The sequence below is a fragment of the Ascaphus truei genome (assembly GCF_040206685.1).
Source record: "Ascaphus truei isolate aAscTru1 chromosome 3 unlocalized genomic scaffold, aAscTru1.hap1 SUPER_3_unloc_1, whole genome shotgun sequence".
NCBI lineage: Eukaryota > Metazoa > Chordata > Amphibia > Anura > Ascaphidae > Ascaphus > Ascaphus truei.
The window spans coordinates 849,835-866,568 of record NW_027453821.1 but is presented as its reverse complement, the minus strand read 5'-3'; the positions used below and the strand labels follow the sequence as shown (position 1 = coordinate 866,568).

The 16,734-nt window shown below is 47.4% G+C and overlaps 1 protein-coding gene across 1 annotated transcript; it reads right to left on the bottom strand.

Annotated features, from left to right (window-relative positions):
• Positions 1-5,956: 5,956 nt before the first annotated feature.
• Positions 5,957-16,195, bottom strand: LOC142473303 (uncharacterized). The gene is made up of 5 exons (XM_075580500.1): positions 15,945-16,195; positions 11,461-11,561; positions 9,988-10,065; positions 9,315-9,622; positions 5,957-6,007 (listed from the first exon to the last, which is right to left on the bottom strand). The coding sequence occupies exons 1-5, from the start codon at positions 16,193-16,195 to the stop codon at positions 5,957-5,959; spliced, it is 789 nt and encodes a 262-aa protein (XP_075436615.1).
• Between the last annotated feature and the right edge of the window lie 539 nt (positions 16,196-16,734).

The window sequence follows — 16,734 nt, the reverse complement described above, 5'->3', positions numbered from 1 at the left end:
GGTAGGGTTAAGGACCATGTTTAGGTCTCCTCCCACTATCATCGATGACAGATATCCCGGGTCTATGCCCTCGAGAACTTTCTTTAGGAATTCTGTTTGGTTCTCGTTCGGGGCATATACATTGACCAGAGCGATTGCTGAGCCCGCTAAGGAGCCATATACCACTAGAAATCTACCCTCTGGGTCCGCCGTTGTTTTGATATGATTAAATGGGGTGCCCTGTCTGATCAGGACAGCTACACCCCTCTTTTTACTAGTAAACGATGCGCAAAAACACATTGGGAACACTTTTTTGAATAAATTTGGGGGGTCTTGTGATGTGAAATGGGTCTCCTGTAGGAATATGATGTCTCCCCCTGATCTTTTCATATCTTGAAGTGCTACTCTCCTTTTTCGGTTATTTTGGAGGTTAATTTAATTGTGGCTTGGCTAGCCATTTGGGTTCTTTTTTTTTTTTGGATAATACCATAAGGCCTTCTCTTTCCCACTTGAGAGGCCATGATCCAGTAACTCTGAGTCTGGTTTAAATTTCTGAAGGTATAGAGGTTGTGTGTTTTTTTTGGTTAGAATAGATATCTTAAGCTGAGGAAGGGGGGTGTGGGAAGGGGTAGGTGGGGGTGGGGCGGAGATCTGCTGGGACAGGGTCAACAGATAGAGATAGGTTGTAACAAGGCCCACAAAAGGCCTTAACATATTTTCACCAGCCTTAAGAACGGCCGGCATTTGGACCAGGTGGGTCCCTTGGGGGTGATTCCGGGTTCGTCAACCGCTGGAGGTCAGAGGAGTCCAGACCCTCTATAGAATTTACTTAACCCATTTAGTATAGACCCCCAGTCCATGTGTGTGGGGAAGCAAAGAAGGCATAGGAACATTTCAAGTAATTCAAACATTTCACATCTCAAAAAGACAACCATATTGTAACTATGCGTTGTGAGAGTGGAGTAACCTCTTAAATATCTAACTAAAACAATTTCCGTTTTCTTTTGTATGCTCGCTTCCCTTGGGTGGGAGGGATAGGGGGAGGAGGGGAGGGGAGAGGGGGAGAGGGGAGGGGGGGTGGAGGAGGGGGTAAGGGGGAGGGGGGGGAGGGGAGGAGGGGGAGGGGAGGAGGGGGGGAGGGAGGGGGGAGGAGGAGGGGGGGAGGGGAGGGGGGGGAAGGGGGGAGGGGGGAGGAAGGGGGGGGAGGGGGGGAAGGGGGGGGGAGAAGGAGGGGGAAGGGGGGGAGGGGGGAAGGGAGGGGGGAAAGGGGGGGAGGGGGGGGAGGGGGGGGAAGGGGGGAGGGGGGAGGGGAGGGGGGGGGAGGGGGGAGGGGAGGGGGGGGGAGGGGGGGGGAGGGGGGGGAGGGGAGGGAGGGGGGAGGGGAGGGGAAGGGGGGGAGGGGAGAGGGGGGGAGGGGGGAGGGGGGAGAGGGGGGGAGGGGGGGGAGGGGAGGAGGGGGAGGAGGGGGGAGGGAGGGGAGGAGGGGGAGGGGAGGAGGGGGGGAGGGAGGGGGGAGGAGGAGGGGGGAGGGGGAGGGGGGGGAAGGGGGAGGAAGGGGGGGGAAGGGGGAGGAAGGGGGGGGAGGGGGGAAGGGGGGGGAGAAGGGGGGGAGGGGGGAAGGGAGGGGGGAAAGGGGGGGGGAGGGGGGGGAAGGGAGGGAGGGGGGAGGGGAGGGGAAGGGGGGGAGGGGAGAGGGGGGGAGGGGGGAGGGGGGAGAGGGGGGGGGAGGGGGGAGGGGGGAGAGGGGGGGAGGGGGGGGAGGGGAGGAGGGGGAGGAGGGGGGGAGGGAGGGGAGGAGGGGGAGGGGAGGAGGGGGGGAGGGAGGGGGGAGGAGGAGGGGGGGGAGGGGGAGGGGGGGGAAGGGGGAGGAAGGGGGGGGAGGGGGGAAGGGGGGGGAGAAGGGGGGGGAGGGGGGAAGGGAGGGGGGAAAGGGGGGGGGGGAGGGGGGGGAAGGGGGGGAGGGGGGGAAGGGGGGGGAGGGGGGAAGGGAGGGGGAGGGGGGGGAAGGGAGGGGGGAGGGGGGGGGAGGGGAGGGGGGGGGGAAGGGAGGGGGGAGGGGAGGGGAAGGGGGGGAGGGGAGAGGGGGGGAGGGAAGAGGGGGGGGGAGGGGAGAGGGGGGGGAGGGGAGAGGGGGGGAGGGGGGGAGGGGGAGGAGGGTCTAGGTGCAATTAAGACATTTCAAATATTTCACTTCACATTTTTGTGTAACATAACTCTTATATAACTCTGTGCAGAAAACATATTTTATACAATTCTGTGACCATACAAGATAAGTTCGGCTTTCTTTTGTATGTTTGTTTTCCCCCTTAGTGTTTTTCCCTCTTATTTATCTTTGCGTTTATGTGAGGTACTAGGTAGGCTTGTTAGCAGGGGTAAGAGGGGAGGGGCCTAGGTGCGGCTCAAGCATTTCACATTTCTGTATAGCACAACTATTATGTAACTCTACACAGGGAGTATAGGGAGGGGAGGGGGGGGAGGGGGAGGGAGAGAGGGGAGGGGGGTGGAGGGATGGGGGGGAAGGGGGGGAGGGGAGGGGGGAGGGGAAGGGTTTGGAGGGGGGAGGGGAGGGAGGGGGAGGGGGGAGGGGAGGAGGGGGAGGGGGGAGGGGAAGGGTTTGGAGGGGGGAGGGGGGGAGGGGAGGGGAAGAGGGGGGGGAGGGGAGAGGGGTGGGGAGGGGGGAGGGGAGAGGGGTGGGGAGGGGGAGGAGGGTCTAGGTGCAATTAAAACATTTCAAATATTTCACTTCACATTTTTGTGTAACATAACTCTTATACAACTCTGCGCCGAAAACATATTTTATACAATTCTGTGACCATACAAGATAAGTTCGACTTTCTTTCGTATGTTTGTTTTCTCCTTAGTGTTTTTCCCTCTTATTTATCTTTGCGTTTATGTGAGGTACTAGGTAGGCTTGTTAGCAGGGGTAAGAGGGGGGGGGCCTAGGTGCGGCTCAAGCATTTCACATTTCTGTATAGCACAACTATTATGTAACTCTACACAGGGAGTATAGGGAGGGGAGGGGGGGGGAGGGAAAGAGGGGAGGGAGAGAGGGGAGGGGGGGGGTATGAGGTGGGCCTGGTTGCAGTTCAAACATTTCAGACATCTCCCATTTCTGTATAACACAGCTATTATGTAACTCTGCGCTAAAGATATATTGTGAATCGTTTTGTGACTAAATAAGATTAATACAACTTTATTTTATATATTCGTTTCCTCTTAGTATGTTTCTCCCATTGTTTTTGTGCTTAAGTAGGGTGCTAGGTGGGTTTGCTAGTAAGGGTGGGGAGGGGGGGTGGAAGAGAAGGGGAGGTGAGGGGGGGTGGGGGAATAGGGGGGAGAGGGAGGGGGAGAAAAAAGGGGGGGGAGGAGGGGGGGAAAAGAGGGGGGGGGACGTGGGACATGTGAGTGTGTGGGGGGAGGGGTGGAAGAGGGGGGGGTATGCATGAGGAAGGGGGGAAGGGGGAGGGGGGGGGCGATTGCGTGTCTGGGTTACAGGGGGGGGGAAGGATAGAGGGGAAGCAAGGTGTTAATTGAGATATAGCAGTTATATTATTTTAATCTACTCACGACCTCCGGATCATCACTATTAACTTATGATTTTAAGTTCTTTGATTCAGTCTGGGTGGCCCGTCTTCCTGGTATCCTAGCCGCCCCTAGTCCCACAGACTGGGGAGTCCTCTGTGGCAACGGGGTCCATGGATCGTTGGCGGAAAGGCTGGATGCCGACACCGACCCCCCCCCCCCCCCTCCTCCCAATCCAGAGCTCCGCTCCACGGGACCGGAGAAACCGGCAAAAGGAGGGGGAGGGAGATCATATTTAAAGCGGGACCGAAAAGCCGGAGATTGAGGCTGGTGGGGGCAAAACCGGGATCTAAATTCCTCTTATACTCCGGAGTTAGAAGATCAGCGATCCTGCTGCTCCGGGTTGAGTCAGTCGGTTTCCCGATCTTACCGTCGGCGGACGGGATCCTCTTCGGAGTCATCGCAGGAGTAGGCGACTCGTGAACCAACTTGGAGGGCGGTGTTCTGTGTCAGCTCATCTTAAAAGTTGGCGGCTTACTTCTTGGTGCTGTTCTGGTCTGGTAAGATGATTTTAACGATGAGCAGAGGCGTCCCCCCTCCTCGAAGTCTCCTCAGAGCCATCTCGAGAACAGGCGCCTCGTGACTTCACATTGGGAGTGGAGGTTGGCGCCGGATTACCATGGGGGTCCGCAGCCCACGCTCCAGTGCGGCCCCGGACCAACAAGGTAAGTGGGGGCACTCTTCCCTCTCCGGGTCTGTCCGGGGGGATTTATCTGAGTGCCGCGGCGGTTGTCATTTTTCTCTAGGGTGTTGGGCCGCAATTCTCTCCGATGTTCGGGGGGGGGTCTCCTGATGTATTTTCAGCGGTAGGATTGGTTGTTATCCACGTTTGAGGTGGAGTTAGGCCTAATGCTTTTGCGAAGGGGGCCATGTCCACGGGGTATTTCATGGACAGGAACTTTCCATTCCTGTTAACTGTGAGTTTGAAAGGGAATCCCCATCTGTATTGGATTCCTTTCTCGCGGAGTAGGTTGGTTAAAGGTTTTAATTTACGTCTGCGGTCTCTCGTTGCCTTTGACAAGTCGTTATAGACTTGGAGAGTTTCATTTTGAAAGGTTATTTCCCCCAGGTCCCGGCAGGCCGCAATTATTTTTTCTTTTGATGTGTATTTATGCATCTTTATTATAATGTCCCTACGCCGCCTCGGGTCGTCTGATTTAGGTCCTAGGGCACGATGAGCCCTATCCATTTCGAGCTCTTTCTCCTCCAGCTCCCCGCATACTAGGTTAAAGAGCTCCATGAGGTATGGTCGGAGTTGATCCTGTGCGACCGACTCCGGTACGTTCCGGACGCGGATGTTTTGGCGCCGGTCACGATTTTCTTGCTCCTCCATAGCTTCTTTAAGGAGGGTGATCTCTTCTCCTAGACGGCCTATCTCTTCCTCCGCTTCACTCTGTCTTTGTTGAGACTCAGTGAGTTTTTTCTCCAGGGTAGTTGTTTTCTCTGTCAGCCCTGAGATTTCCTTCCTTATGTCGCTCACTGCGGTTCTGAGCTCAGTCTGAAAGGAGGATTGGAGCGTCGTTGCCATAGCCCCTAGGAGTTCTTCCAAGTATGCCCTGGTTATGGGTTGATCAGGGCTTGCTGGGGTGCGATCTTTTGGCTGGGTTTTTTTCCCTGAAAGCGCCGTGGCGCCATGCGGTCCGCCGCCATCTTGAGGCTCCATCGTGCTGTCCCTGGCCCGTTGCGACGGAGAAAAATATTTGGCAACTCCCTGATTGCTCGCTTTTTTGGCTTTTGACATCGCCTAGTTCTTTAGCTATCCGGGGGTGTAAGTGTTACCCGGCAATTTTGGGGAAAAATGTGGGTTTTTGCGTCTTTTAATGCGCGGGTCTATGGAGCTCCTCTTCTACCCGTCCATACCGGGTGACGTCACCGGAAGTCCCCCCATTAGGTTTTATTTAAAATCATGCATGTCCCCTTTAATTATGGGGGGTGGGCTGTGTACAGGCTCTTTGTGCACTTCTGCAAAAGTGCTCTTTCCCCAGGGGATGTCACTTCTGGGTCTTCCCAATCTCCTGGAGTCCCTGGTCTGTGGTTTTTGGGGAGTGGGGAGGGGGGGGGGGGTGGTGGAGGGGGCCGGGGTAGTCCGCACACTCTGCAGGCACTTCTGCAGAGTGCCGGGTCAAAATGGCCGCCCCCGCTCCTCTCAACTCCCTGCTGCAGCCCCACCAACCTCCAGTAGCACACTTGCAGCCGCCCGGGGACTAACGGCAGACAGCCTCTCGTCCCTCTTCTTACCCGGCCACCCACGCACTGTGGGGTCAAGGATGAGCGCCGCTCTCAGCCGCGTCCGGGCCGTCCCCTGGGGAAAATGGCTGCCGCACCACGTCTCCCGGCCCCTACGTGCTCTCCGCCGGCTGGTTGGTGTTTTTTTTTTTTAAATTTTATTATTTATTTAGTAGCTCTGCCGCCCGCGCCTTCCGCTGGTGTATTTGGGGGTAATTCCCTGTGGGTTTGCAGGGGAAAGGTGAAAACTTTACGGGGCTTTGGGGCCCGGAGCTCTTGAGCTGCACGTCTTCTCGGCTCTGCAGTTGGCCACGCCCCTCGGTGGACCCGCTTTTAAATGTTGCATGATAACAAAACAGGTATGTGTTAGAGTTATGTTAAAATGTTGCTAATATGGTTAAAGGGATAGGAAAGTACGTATATTTATTCCGTCAGCAATGTGTACTACTCTTTCAGGTTATAGTATATTGTATTCGGCAACAATTTCTTTGTGATCGCTACATGTTATGCAGTCTGCAATGTTACGCTGTATCCACGCATTGAAAGGGAAAATGGTGGTTAAAAAAAAAAAAACATTTAAACGCACAGTCAACGCATAACGGTTGTTATATTTACCATTCTTCTAGAATTAACTGTTCGTCTGGCTGCAACTGGTCGCTCCAGAAATGCAAGGCATTTTCATCCACGCTTGACCCACCCGCTGAATCCAGTATGACACACATCTCCTCCATGAAGCGCTCATAGGAATCGCCACTGCTTTCTTCAAACAATTGGTCGGGAGGTAGGTTCATTTCTTCTGGTTCCCATTCCAATGCATTTTCAGCTGAAAGGCTTGGTACATAATCATAGTACTTTTGTTGTTGTACAATGTGGGTTTCAGGAATGGAGGGTGCAGATATTGCAGCAGGTATCGATTCACACGGAACAGTAGTAGCGGATCCATTGCTATTGGCATTAGGAATAAATATGCCTTTCACAACAATATATGTGCCCTCTTTCAGGGTAAAATGCTTTTCCTTTGCAATCTTCCAGAAACCATAGGTGTGTTCTAGCTTATCCTGCACACGTTCAAAAAAGTCATTAGTTGATAAAGTGAATCTTATTGAGGAATTAAAATTCCGCGCATGCCTACGGTCTTGGTAATAAGGATATTTAGCTCGAATCAAATCATAGATTTGGCGTGTGCTTGCTTTGTGTCCGCGACTGTTTAAAATTGCTTCTGAAACCATGTACTTATAACCTAAGAGGGGATTCATATGGTTAACGAATTCATCAGCCATGTCAGAGTAGCACAAAAGATGTGTGCAGTTCTGTCTTCTTTGCTCATCAAAATGATTCTGCTCAATGGCTAACAAATTCCTGTGTTTCGTTTTCAAGGTCAACAAAAGTAACTACTTTTACTCCTTATTTCAAACGCCAATTGGATGTGTCCTTTTAATTGGTTTAAGTTTTGTGGTTAGTGATAGGCGAATGTGGGAAAAACATGTATCATTTTTTTATCTCGTTTGTGAAAACATTCCTACACTTATTTCAGTAACATTGAGTTTTCTATAAAAATAACAAAGAGCACTGTGTGAAAATAGTGCTTAGACAGCCATATCAGTAAATACACACACCTGCAAAATGAAATGTTTTTTTCCCACATACATTTCTGTGTGTATTTGAAATTCTGGTTAACTACCTGTCTGCATGAGTTTAAATACGTGTGTATCTATATATATATAAATATATCTCTCTCATAAAAATATATATATATATATATAAAGTGTATATTGTACTATATGTATAGTGTGTGTGTGTGTGTATATATGTATATGTATGTATGTGTATATATATATATATATATATATATATATATATATATATATATATATATAATGTATCTTTTTTTTTTTTTTTTATATTGCAGGAGTACACACAACATATTGATGGCAGTAAGTAGACCTTGTATGAAACCTATTTAAATGGTGATAAACATGAGTGAATTAAGTAATAAACATTTGTTTGCACCCAATAATGTTAGAGGCTCACACTTAGTATAGTTGTCAAACATTAGGCCTGTATTATTAAAATAGTGTGTTTTCACAAGGAAGCATGAAGTGTATGATTTTTGGTAAATACATCTATACCAGTTTAGATAGTACTATATATATATACACACACACACACACACACACACACACACACACACACACACACACACACACACACACACACACACACACACACACACAGTGTGTGTGTGTGTGTGTGTGTGTGTGCATATATCAATACATATATATTAGTATCAATTCAGAGATGTGCTTGAAACAAGAACACATAAATGATTAAAGGACAACATTACAATGGCCACCAAAGGTAAGTAATATTTAACACAAAATCCTGCTGTACACGTACAAGAAAGATGTTTGCAGTTAAATAGGTGCTTTTATAATTGCATGAAAATAATATGCACATGCAATGATTACATCAATTAACACACCCAAATGCAATGTTTTGCTGCAAAGTCAATGGCAGCTTCTCTAAACTTAGCAACTGGCTCCTGGTGGACCATTACTGAACAGACGATTAATACATCAATATTTATAACACTATTCATTAATTAGGAGTGTTAACATTTCCAAAACTTCACGTGTACAAGAACATACTTGAAAGTTTGGAAACAACACAGTCTTCAGCATACATACAATAGTAATTAGATAATCTGAAGTCAACAAAACAAGGCCAAAGACATATTTTGTGAATTTTAAAATTTATTTTTTTTGTTCCTTTTGCGAGCGAGTAACAGGCCTGCTTGTTGTCTCTTGAATTTTCCTTTTTCTTTTGCCACCAACTTTAGGTACAACAGAGCCACTTTGAGTGGCCTCTGGCACTTCACGGGCAGGGCTTGTGGCCAGTGACTCACCTACAGGGCTTTTGGGCAGTGACTCACCTACAGGGCTTTTGGGTAGTGACTGTTCACCTACAGGGCTTGTGGCCAGTGACTCACCTACAGGGCTTGTGGCCAGTGACTCACCTACAGGGCTTTTGGGCAGTGATTCACCTACAGGGCTTTTGGGCAGCGATTCACCTACAGGGCTTTTGGGCAGCGATTCACCTACAGGGCTTTTGGGCAGTGACTCACCTACAGGGCTTTTGGGTAGTGACTGTTCACGGACAGGGCTTGTGCCCACTGACACATGTGAGCAAGTTGGTAGACACTGCACAAGTGATGGTTGGTCTGTTTCATGTGTGTCTTGTTTTGTTTTTGTCGCCTCCTTTGTAGGTGTCTGCTGCTGAATTTGTACATATGGCAGCGGTAGGATGTCATCAGGAACCTGCACAGCAATGTCTGCTACTTGACCGGTAACATTTGGGCCTGGTGAATGAATATCAGATGAATGTGGTGAAAACTGACCTGCATGAACAGATCCTGGCTGGGAGGTGTTGAATTGTGGTACATTAGTCATTCTCCAGTAATTAGCTTGTGTTTGCTGAACAACTAATGCTTCGAATGAGGTGTTGATTTTTTGCAACTGTTTAGGCACTTCAATGAAGACTCTGTGGAGATGTGCCAATTGTGAAACTGTTTCTTCCTGCAGTGCAATCATCCTTTCCAGCACTGTCATCAGGTCAGAATGGCGACGATTTTCTGCTTCCACAATTTTTCCCTCAGAAGCTACAATTGCATCATATGTGGTATTTGCTGGACGTTTTGGCGGTAAAACAGTTTCAATTGGAACCTCTTCATGGTCACTTGCTTGTATTTGTGTGTCTATGGCGGCGGCGGCGGCATCATCATCATCATCATCATCATCATCATCATCATCATCATCAAAATCCTCTTCATCATGTTCTACAAATAAATGTACACATTATTAAATGGCATGTTAATCTCTGCTGTGTTACTATGTAATTGTACTGTGTCATAAGTAACAACTAACATGTTTCCATATGTTTTATAACCTCACATTAAAAACTACCTTGACTTAAGAATAATGTTTGGACTCAGTATGAAATATGAGTGAATGAAAACTTGCTGTAAACTCACAACTCCTACATGATAGTTAACATCACTAACACAATACAAGTTGCCTTACACTTCATTTTCACTGACACTAAGTAATCCTATTTAAAGAAGATGTGCAAAACAAATAATGAACATGACAACATAACATATAGAAGAGCACATATTATATGGCCACCAACTGATACACTCACCTTCTAGGTGTGTTGAGCTGGCTGACCCAGGTGAAGACACTTGTTCAGTCTCAGGTGACACATGTCCTTCAGGGGCAACTATATATAACAATAACATAAGTTTTACATTTACATGTGTAAATATTGAACAAACAGTTATTGTATGTTCTGTATTTATGAGTACCTAACAGCATCATTTCCTTAACCCAAAATGTGTGTGTGAAAGTGAACATAAATAGTTGTAATAACAATGTACATGCCTGTGTACTTAGAACTTTTGAGTTCCCTAACATAAAACATACTATGTTCCTGCAGTAATGCGTGAGGATAAATACATAAAATTTGTACATAAAAATCATATGTTGTGTAGTGATATCAGTATCATAATGTACATAACTATCATGAGATGACCATTCACAATGGTTATCATGAAGGTGGTCATATTGCAAAAAGTGTTGTTTTTGGTAGAGGATATGTGTGGTACATTAATATAAGATGTGGCACACCTGAATGTGGCTGTGACTCAACAAGACAAGACATGCAGTGTGTGATAATGTGTCGTTGATAGTAGTTCAACTATAGATATGAGTGAACTAATGTGTGACGTACGCTTTGATAAGTAATGAGTTGTTGGGGCATTTAGTAGCTAAAGTGAAGCTTTCAAATGAGTGTGATTAACTTCAGTTGTGCTAGTCAGGTTGTAAGAACAGTATTCCCTTCCCCAAAAAGCCTAATCAGCCACACCTTTCAATTACTTGAAACAGGTGAAAATGGTGTGAACTAAGTTGACCCTAAAATGAGGCTGTAATTAGTGTGTGTGCTGAACCCCACCCCCTCTGTTGAAGTGTATGCTGTGATGAGATATTAATTGCAGCTGCTTTAACACAATGGTAGATGAGCTAAATAGTCGTGTGCAGTTTTTAAGTTATGAAAACAATGACATAAAATATGATACGTGTGCCTCATTATGCTGTCTGTATATGACTTAAAGCAAAAATGGACCTTTTCATAAACAACTATAGATGTGTTAGTGCAAGTGATGTTTGTAGGCCGTTGCATGCAATATATTTGATGCATGCTTAAAATAGGCAGTAATGTCATGTTTGTCGGAGTAAAATAAATAAAATACACAATAATATTATACATATTTATGTTCTGTACCTGTAGCTAGTAATAATTTCTCATTAACATGTGTTACACATGTGTACTACCCTGTTGTTCCCCATCTTCGCCCACCATCAATTGCTTCCACTGCAGCAATGCATTTTGGGAATTCACATGTAAATGAGCACGCAATGGCACGTGCTATATTAGTTACTGCTTTTAGTAGGACTACAACATATATGTCTATTTTGAGATATATATATATACAGAATCAGACATATACATATATAGATGCAGGTATGCTTATATTGTGAAGACAGTATAAAAAGCAGTGTAACTATGCAAAATAACTGTAAGCAACGACACGCCTAGTACAGTAATATTTCTCACCTGGTGGAAATTGTGAGGGGTAAATTCCTATATCACGGTCACCAGGTAAGCCTTCCACGACGACGGGAAGTAATTTTGCCCGAAGCAGCTCCTCCAATGGACTTAATATGAGACGTTGTGGTGTCGGCCCACCTCCAGTGCCAGTAGCATGCACGCGTTGGTGTTGTATTTTCTTTTTCAATTTGGACCTAATATCATCAAATCTCTTGTGACAATTCCGCTTGTCCCTCACATGATTCCCACACGCATTGACACCAATGACTATTGTGTCCCACATTTCTTTTCTGCTTGCTGAACTTGTCCGCCCTTGAAAAACATATAAAATATATGAGGTAAATGATTAATAATAGAAGCACCAGTTTCCTACACTGCTAGCTGTTCCAAGAGATAGCAAACATGCTGTTTTATGTGTAATATGTGAAGCACATGAGCATTCACTACTAAACCTATACATGTAAGCAAGGTTGCATTCATATTGTATGCAGTTATGGCAAATTGACCGCCTGTGTTTAGTTGTCCTTGTAAGGCATGATAAAAAGCTGTGTTTCCAGACTAATTAACATAGAAAGATATTCTGAACCCATATTTGCATATGAACAAAACTCAGATGACCTAGGATCACATGTATTTGAATAATAAATGTAAAGGTACACTTACCTAGTAAATGTCCATATATACTGTCATAGTGCTCCAGAATGCCAGTGACAAGAGCTGTATTTTCCTGGTCATTGAAGCGAGGATTACGTGGCTTCTCCACACGTTTCTTCCGAGCAGGTTTAGGGTCAGAGCTTGGCTGGTGCTGACTGGACTCTCCTTCTTCCAATGGAAGAGCCTCCAAAAGCTGCCCACCAGCAAGCACGCCACCACCAGACACCCCATCAGCAACTGCGCCACCAGCAGCACTCCTAGCACCAGCACTCCCACTCCTAGCACCAGCACTCCCACTCCTAGCACCAGCACTCCCACTCCTAGCACCAGCACTCCCACTCCCAGCAACAGCACTCCCACTCCCAGCAACAACACTCCCACTCCCAGCAACAGCACTCCCACTCACAGCAACAGCACTCCCACTCACAGCAACAGCACTCCCAGCAACAGCACTCCCACTCCCAGCAACAGCACTCCCACTCCCAGCACCAGCACTCCCACTCCCAGCAACACCACTCGGTGCACCAGCAACATCACTCCCCTGAACAGTACGTTCACTCCGACGCGTACTCGCACGAGTAGCACTCCCACTCCCACCAGCATCACTCTTCCCACGCTTTGCGGGCATACTTCCAGCACTCACAAAAAACAGACAACTAATGTACAGCCAATCACACGAAACACTTCCACATATAAAACAAGACAAAGATGTAAACAAAACAACAATGGACAAAGCTCACCCAATACACAACAAGTCTCTCCGTCAATATGCAAATGTTCAATCAGCCAGCCCTGTGCGTCTCTCTCTCTCTCACTCCCAACAACACAGAGAATGATTAGCAGTACACGTTGCCTTTAAATATGGCGCGCAATCCAATACATGCTTGTTTCGCCTGATTCAGCAAGATTTGTGATTGGGCAACCTATCAGCACCCCGCCACGCACGCCGATACACCTGTGTGTGATCGGATAATCATCGTGAGAGTGGGCGGATTTGTTTTCGGGTTGATTTTGAATGTATTCGGCACTTACTGCATACGGAGAGGAAAAATCGCCATTAACATGACTAATCGGTAAACTTGCCGATTTCACTTAATCGACGCTTACTGCATGAGGCCCTTTGAGATCTGTATCAAGATTGACAGTAGTTTCTTTAGCAATGTCCAGCTCCTCAGTGAGACTGTGTAGTTCCTTTCTGGAGACTTCCAGGTCTGTGCGGCAGCTGTTGGTCTCATGATGTGAGGCATCAAGCTCTATACGAAGAGTGTGAACCTCTTGCTGGAAGACTGTCATCTGCTTCAGTGCCTCCTCATACTTCCGCTTTAGCGTAGCCACTATTTTATCCGATTGGCTCTGCTTTTCATCCATGGCGGAAATAGTAGCCTTTGCAGTATCTAGCTCAGTCTTGAGATCCTCCAATTCGGTCTTGGCCGCAGAGTAAATTGCGAGCACAGTCTTCTGTAGCTCAGCATTATTTTTTCTCTCCCTTCCCAATTCTTCACAGAGCAGATCACAGTCATGCCTGGCAATTTTCAGGGCGTCCTCAGGGCTGGTCAACGGATCGTTACTCACTGGTTCCGGCTCCGCTTCCCTGGGATGACTGGTTGAGGGATCCTCACTGTTGGCACCGGACAGACACTTCTTTGGGGTACACGACTTCTGCCTTGGGTCCTCTGGATATTCGGTTAACTGCGGGACGAATTCTCCATTTTCTCTAGGCTGCAGGGCAACTCGGTCCCCCTTTTCCTCCACAGGATCTGTGGACGTGTCTGTTCCTTCCACCGTAAGTGAAGAACTGCTTTTCTTTTTCTTTTTCCGCCTTTTTGATTTGGATGACACCGTCCCTTCAGGGATATTGGTGTCTCCATCTTCATTTGAAATTTTAGCGGCTTCATTATATACGGCAGGCTTTTCTTGCAGTTGCTTTAGCTGACAGAAATATTGGGTGATCTACTGCTCCCGCTCTCTCTCCTGCTGATCATATTCGTCAAAGGGAGCGGTCTTTTCTGTACGTGCCGAGTTCAGGCACCCCCACCATTCTTGGGGTGTTTTGTGGGTGTGACTCGGTTTGGGTTCCCCGTAAGAGATGTCTTCCTCTTTATTGGACAGGAAGGGCCACTCTTCCGTGGGGTAGGGTTCATTACAGGAACGCTGCATCTTGTCCTCCATTTTTAGGCTATCAGTTGTAATTTCCTTCCTGACCTCAGGAGGCGCTATTGCAGCTGTTGCCACTGTATTTGCTAGAACCCCCAATTGTGGTAGTCCTACAGATGGGCATATTTTGCTTGTAGAGGTCGTAGCTCTCACAGGCATCTCTGTAGACTTTTCTTTCTTGGGTAATTTTTTTTCCCAATATCAGCAGTACTGTGCATGCATTTTCTTTTATCAGGTATACAAGATGTGCAGTTGCTAGGTAAAAAAAAATCTATTTGCTATACACCATTTACTTGCTGGGTGCATTCCCTCCGCTTCTGCAACAGAATTTGGTTTACTGCCTGAGTTCAGTCATTTTCAGTCTCATCTTTGGGTATTATGACATTCACACTTCACACTTTGGGTGTCTGTTTTGCTCCCAAGATAATAGGCATACTTTTTTTACTTGCAGAAAAAAAAACATTCTTTGCAGTGGACTATTTCTTTCATTCCCGGCAGGGTGACTCAACACTCAGCAATTGGCTTTGAAAAACCTTTTCCTTTATAGGGCAATTTTACACTCAGCATTTGTTTGCTAAAAATTCCCCTGCTTCAGCACAGTCTTGCATCAATTTTCACACTTTTCTGCATATACTCCATTCACAGCTGGTAGCCCTATGCGGTGTGGCAATCTTTATTTGCAAAATCAGTACCACTCGTGGGTCACCATCTGTATTCACTGTTTCAGCGAAACTTTTGAAAACAACAAACACCTATCCCTTTTTAAGGGCTGACTCACTTCTTGAACCCTGTCTATGACTGGAAGGCAAAACCCCTATTTCAATGACCATATTACACTTTGTGATAGGCAAAATAAGGTTTAGCTACTTCAGCAGTCTTTCTCCTCTAGGGATTGGGGCAAAGAGTCCATCTGTGGTTTTGTAAGTTTCAGTGCAGTGTGGTTTCAGTGGTGTATATCCCTTTAACTCTGATCTCTGCTGCATGAGGTTTTTTTTTTTTTTTCAGACTGTTTGTAGGCAAAAAGCATAACAAAAAAATTTCACATAAAAATCTCCGGTCTTTTAACTACAAAGACACCTCTTGTCCCACCTCGGACACCATATGTAGACGGACGTTCACAGAGGTACACAATTTGGAGACGTTTATAATGTGAAATTATAATAAGACTTTATTGTGCCTTTTCCTTTTCATCAGGAAATTCATCCAAACACAGGGGGGGGGGGGAACAAAGCTTCTATTCACTTGGGAGTATTTCTAGTGAAACACTATGCAATAATTCACATCTCCCTTAGTCAAGCATTTCTCGCAGCCCCAAAACATATAGCATGAAATAAGCATATATAAGCAGTCTCTTAAGAATAAAATGCTTATCTGTTTCTTGGAGGGAAAATCTTCTCAGTTCCTGGTTCAGCTTCAGGTGTAATAGTTTTCCCTGTGTCTTAAAATCAGCTCTGCTGTGCAGAGCTCAAGACTGGTCAGCTCCAAAGGTCAGCTCTCAGTCAGAGCTAAGGAGTCACTTCCTGTCTTCAACAGACAGGCTTTTGTAAGCAATGTAGACCAGGCAGGTGGTGTTCACTAATTGACCACCAGCAGTTAACCACCACACTGCTATATAAAAGGCACATTACTTGAACAGGGATTACTCCCATTACACGGTCCTCGACGCACTTCCGGTGCGTGACCACGGAGCGGATGGAGATTCTACGGGCACCGCTGATGACGTCATTTCCGGAAAACGAAGGCCGGGGGCGCTGTTCTCCTCACGGAGAGTAGCCACGGCCACTGCCCTGGCCACCCTGAAGAGCCGAGGCCTATCCAGAGAAGCGAGAAGTATGGTGGAGAAAGCATCCAAGAAAGCGTCCATTGGTCGCGGGATTACCCGCTTGCTGGACAATGACTTGGACATTTCCCCAGCCCCAGCCCCTAGCTCCATCGCCCCGGCCACTGCCCCTGCCCCGTCACGAGTGTTGGCACCGGGACCTAGCGGGGATAAATTAAGCAAGTACCCCAAATATTCCAGGGATTTGCGGGACTGGGAGTTGAGCGATGAGGGGTCGGATGGTGAAATACCTTATTCCAGTGTTATACCTGTGCCTAACCCTGTACCCTTTTCTCCGGCAGCTAGAGGGAGGGGCCGCGGGTCCCACACACCAGCAGAGGCTGGGTCTACCAGTAAGGTGGTTCACAAGATGAACCCTACCATTTATATCAACGCCAAAGGGAGGAGAGATTGCTCGCGCTCTACAGAGGCGGGGACGTCCGGTGTCTCATCCCAGGCAGAGTCAGAGGTAGAGAACACTAGTCATTCCACAGAGTACGAGCACCGTGACAAGTGGTGGGCACCCCTGTTCACTAGGTACCACGAGGGGGTGGACCGTATGCGGTTCCTGCTCATTAAGAATAACATAGTGGATTATTGGTGGGCGGCAGGTGTCTTCACGCAACAGGAGGTGGAGGATGAGATAGATCATA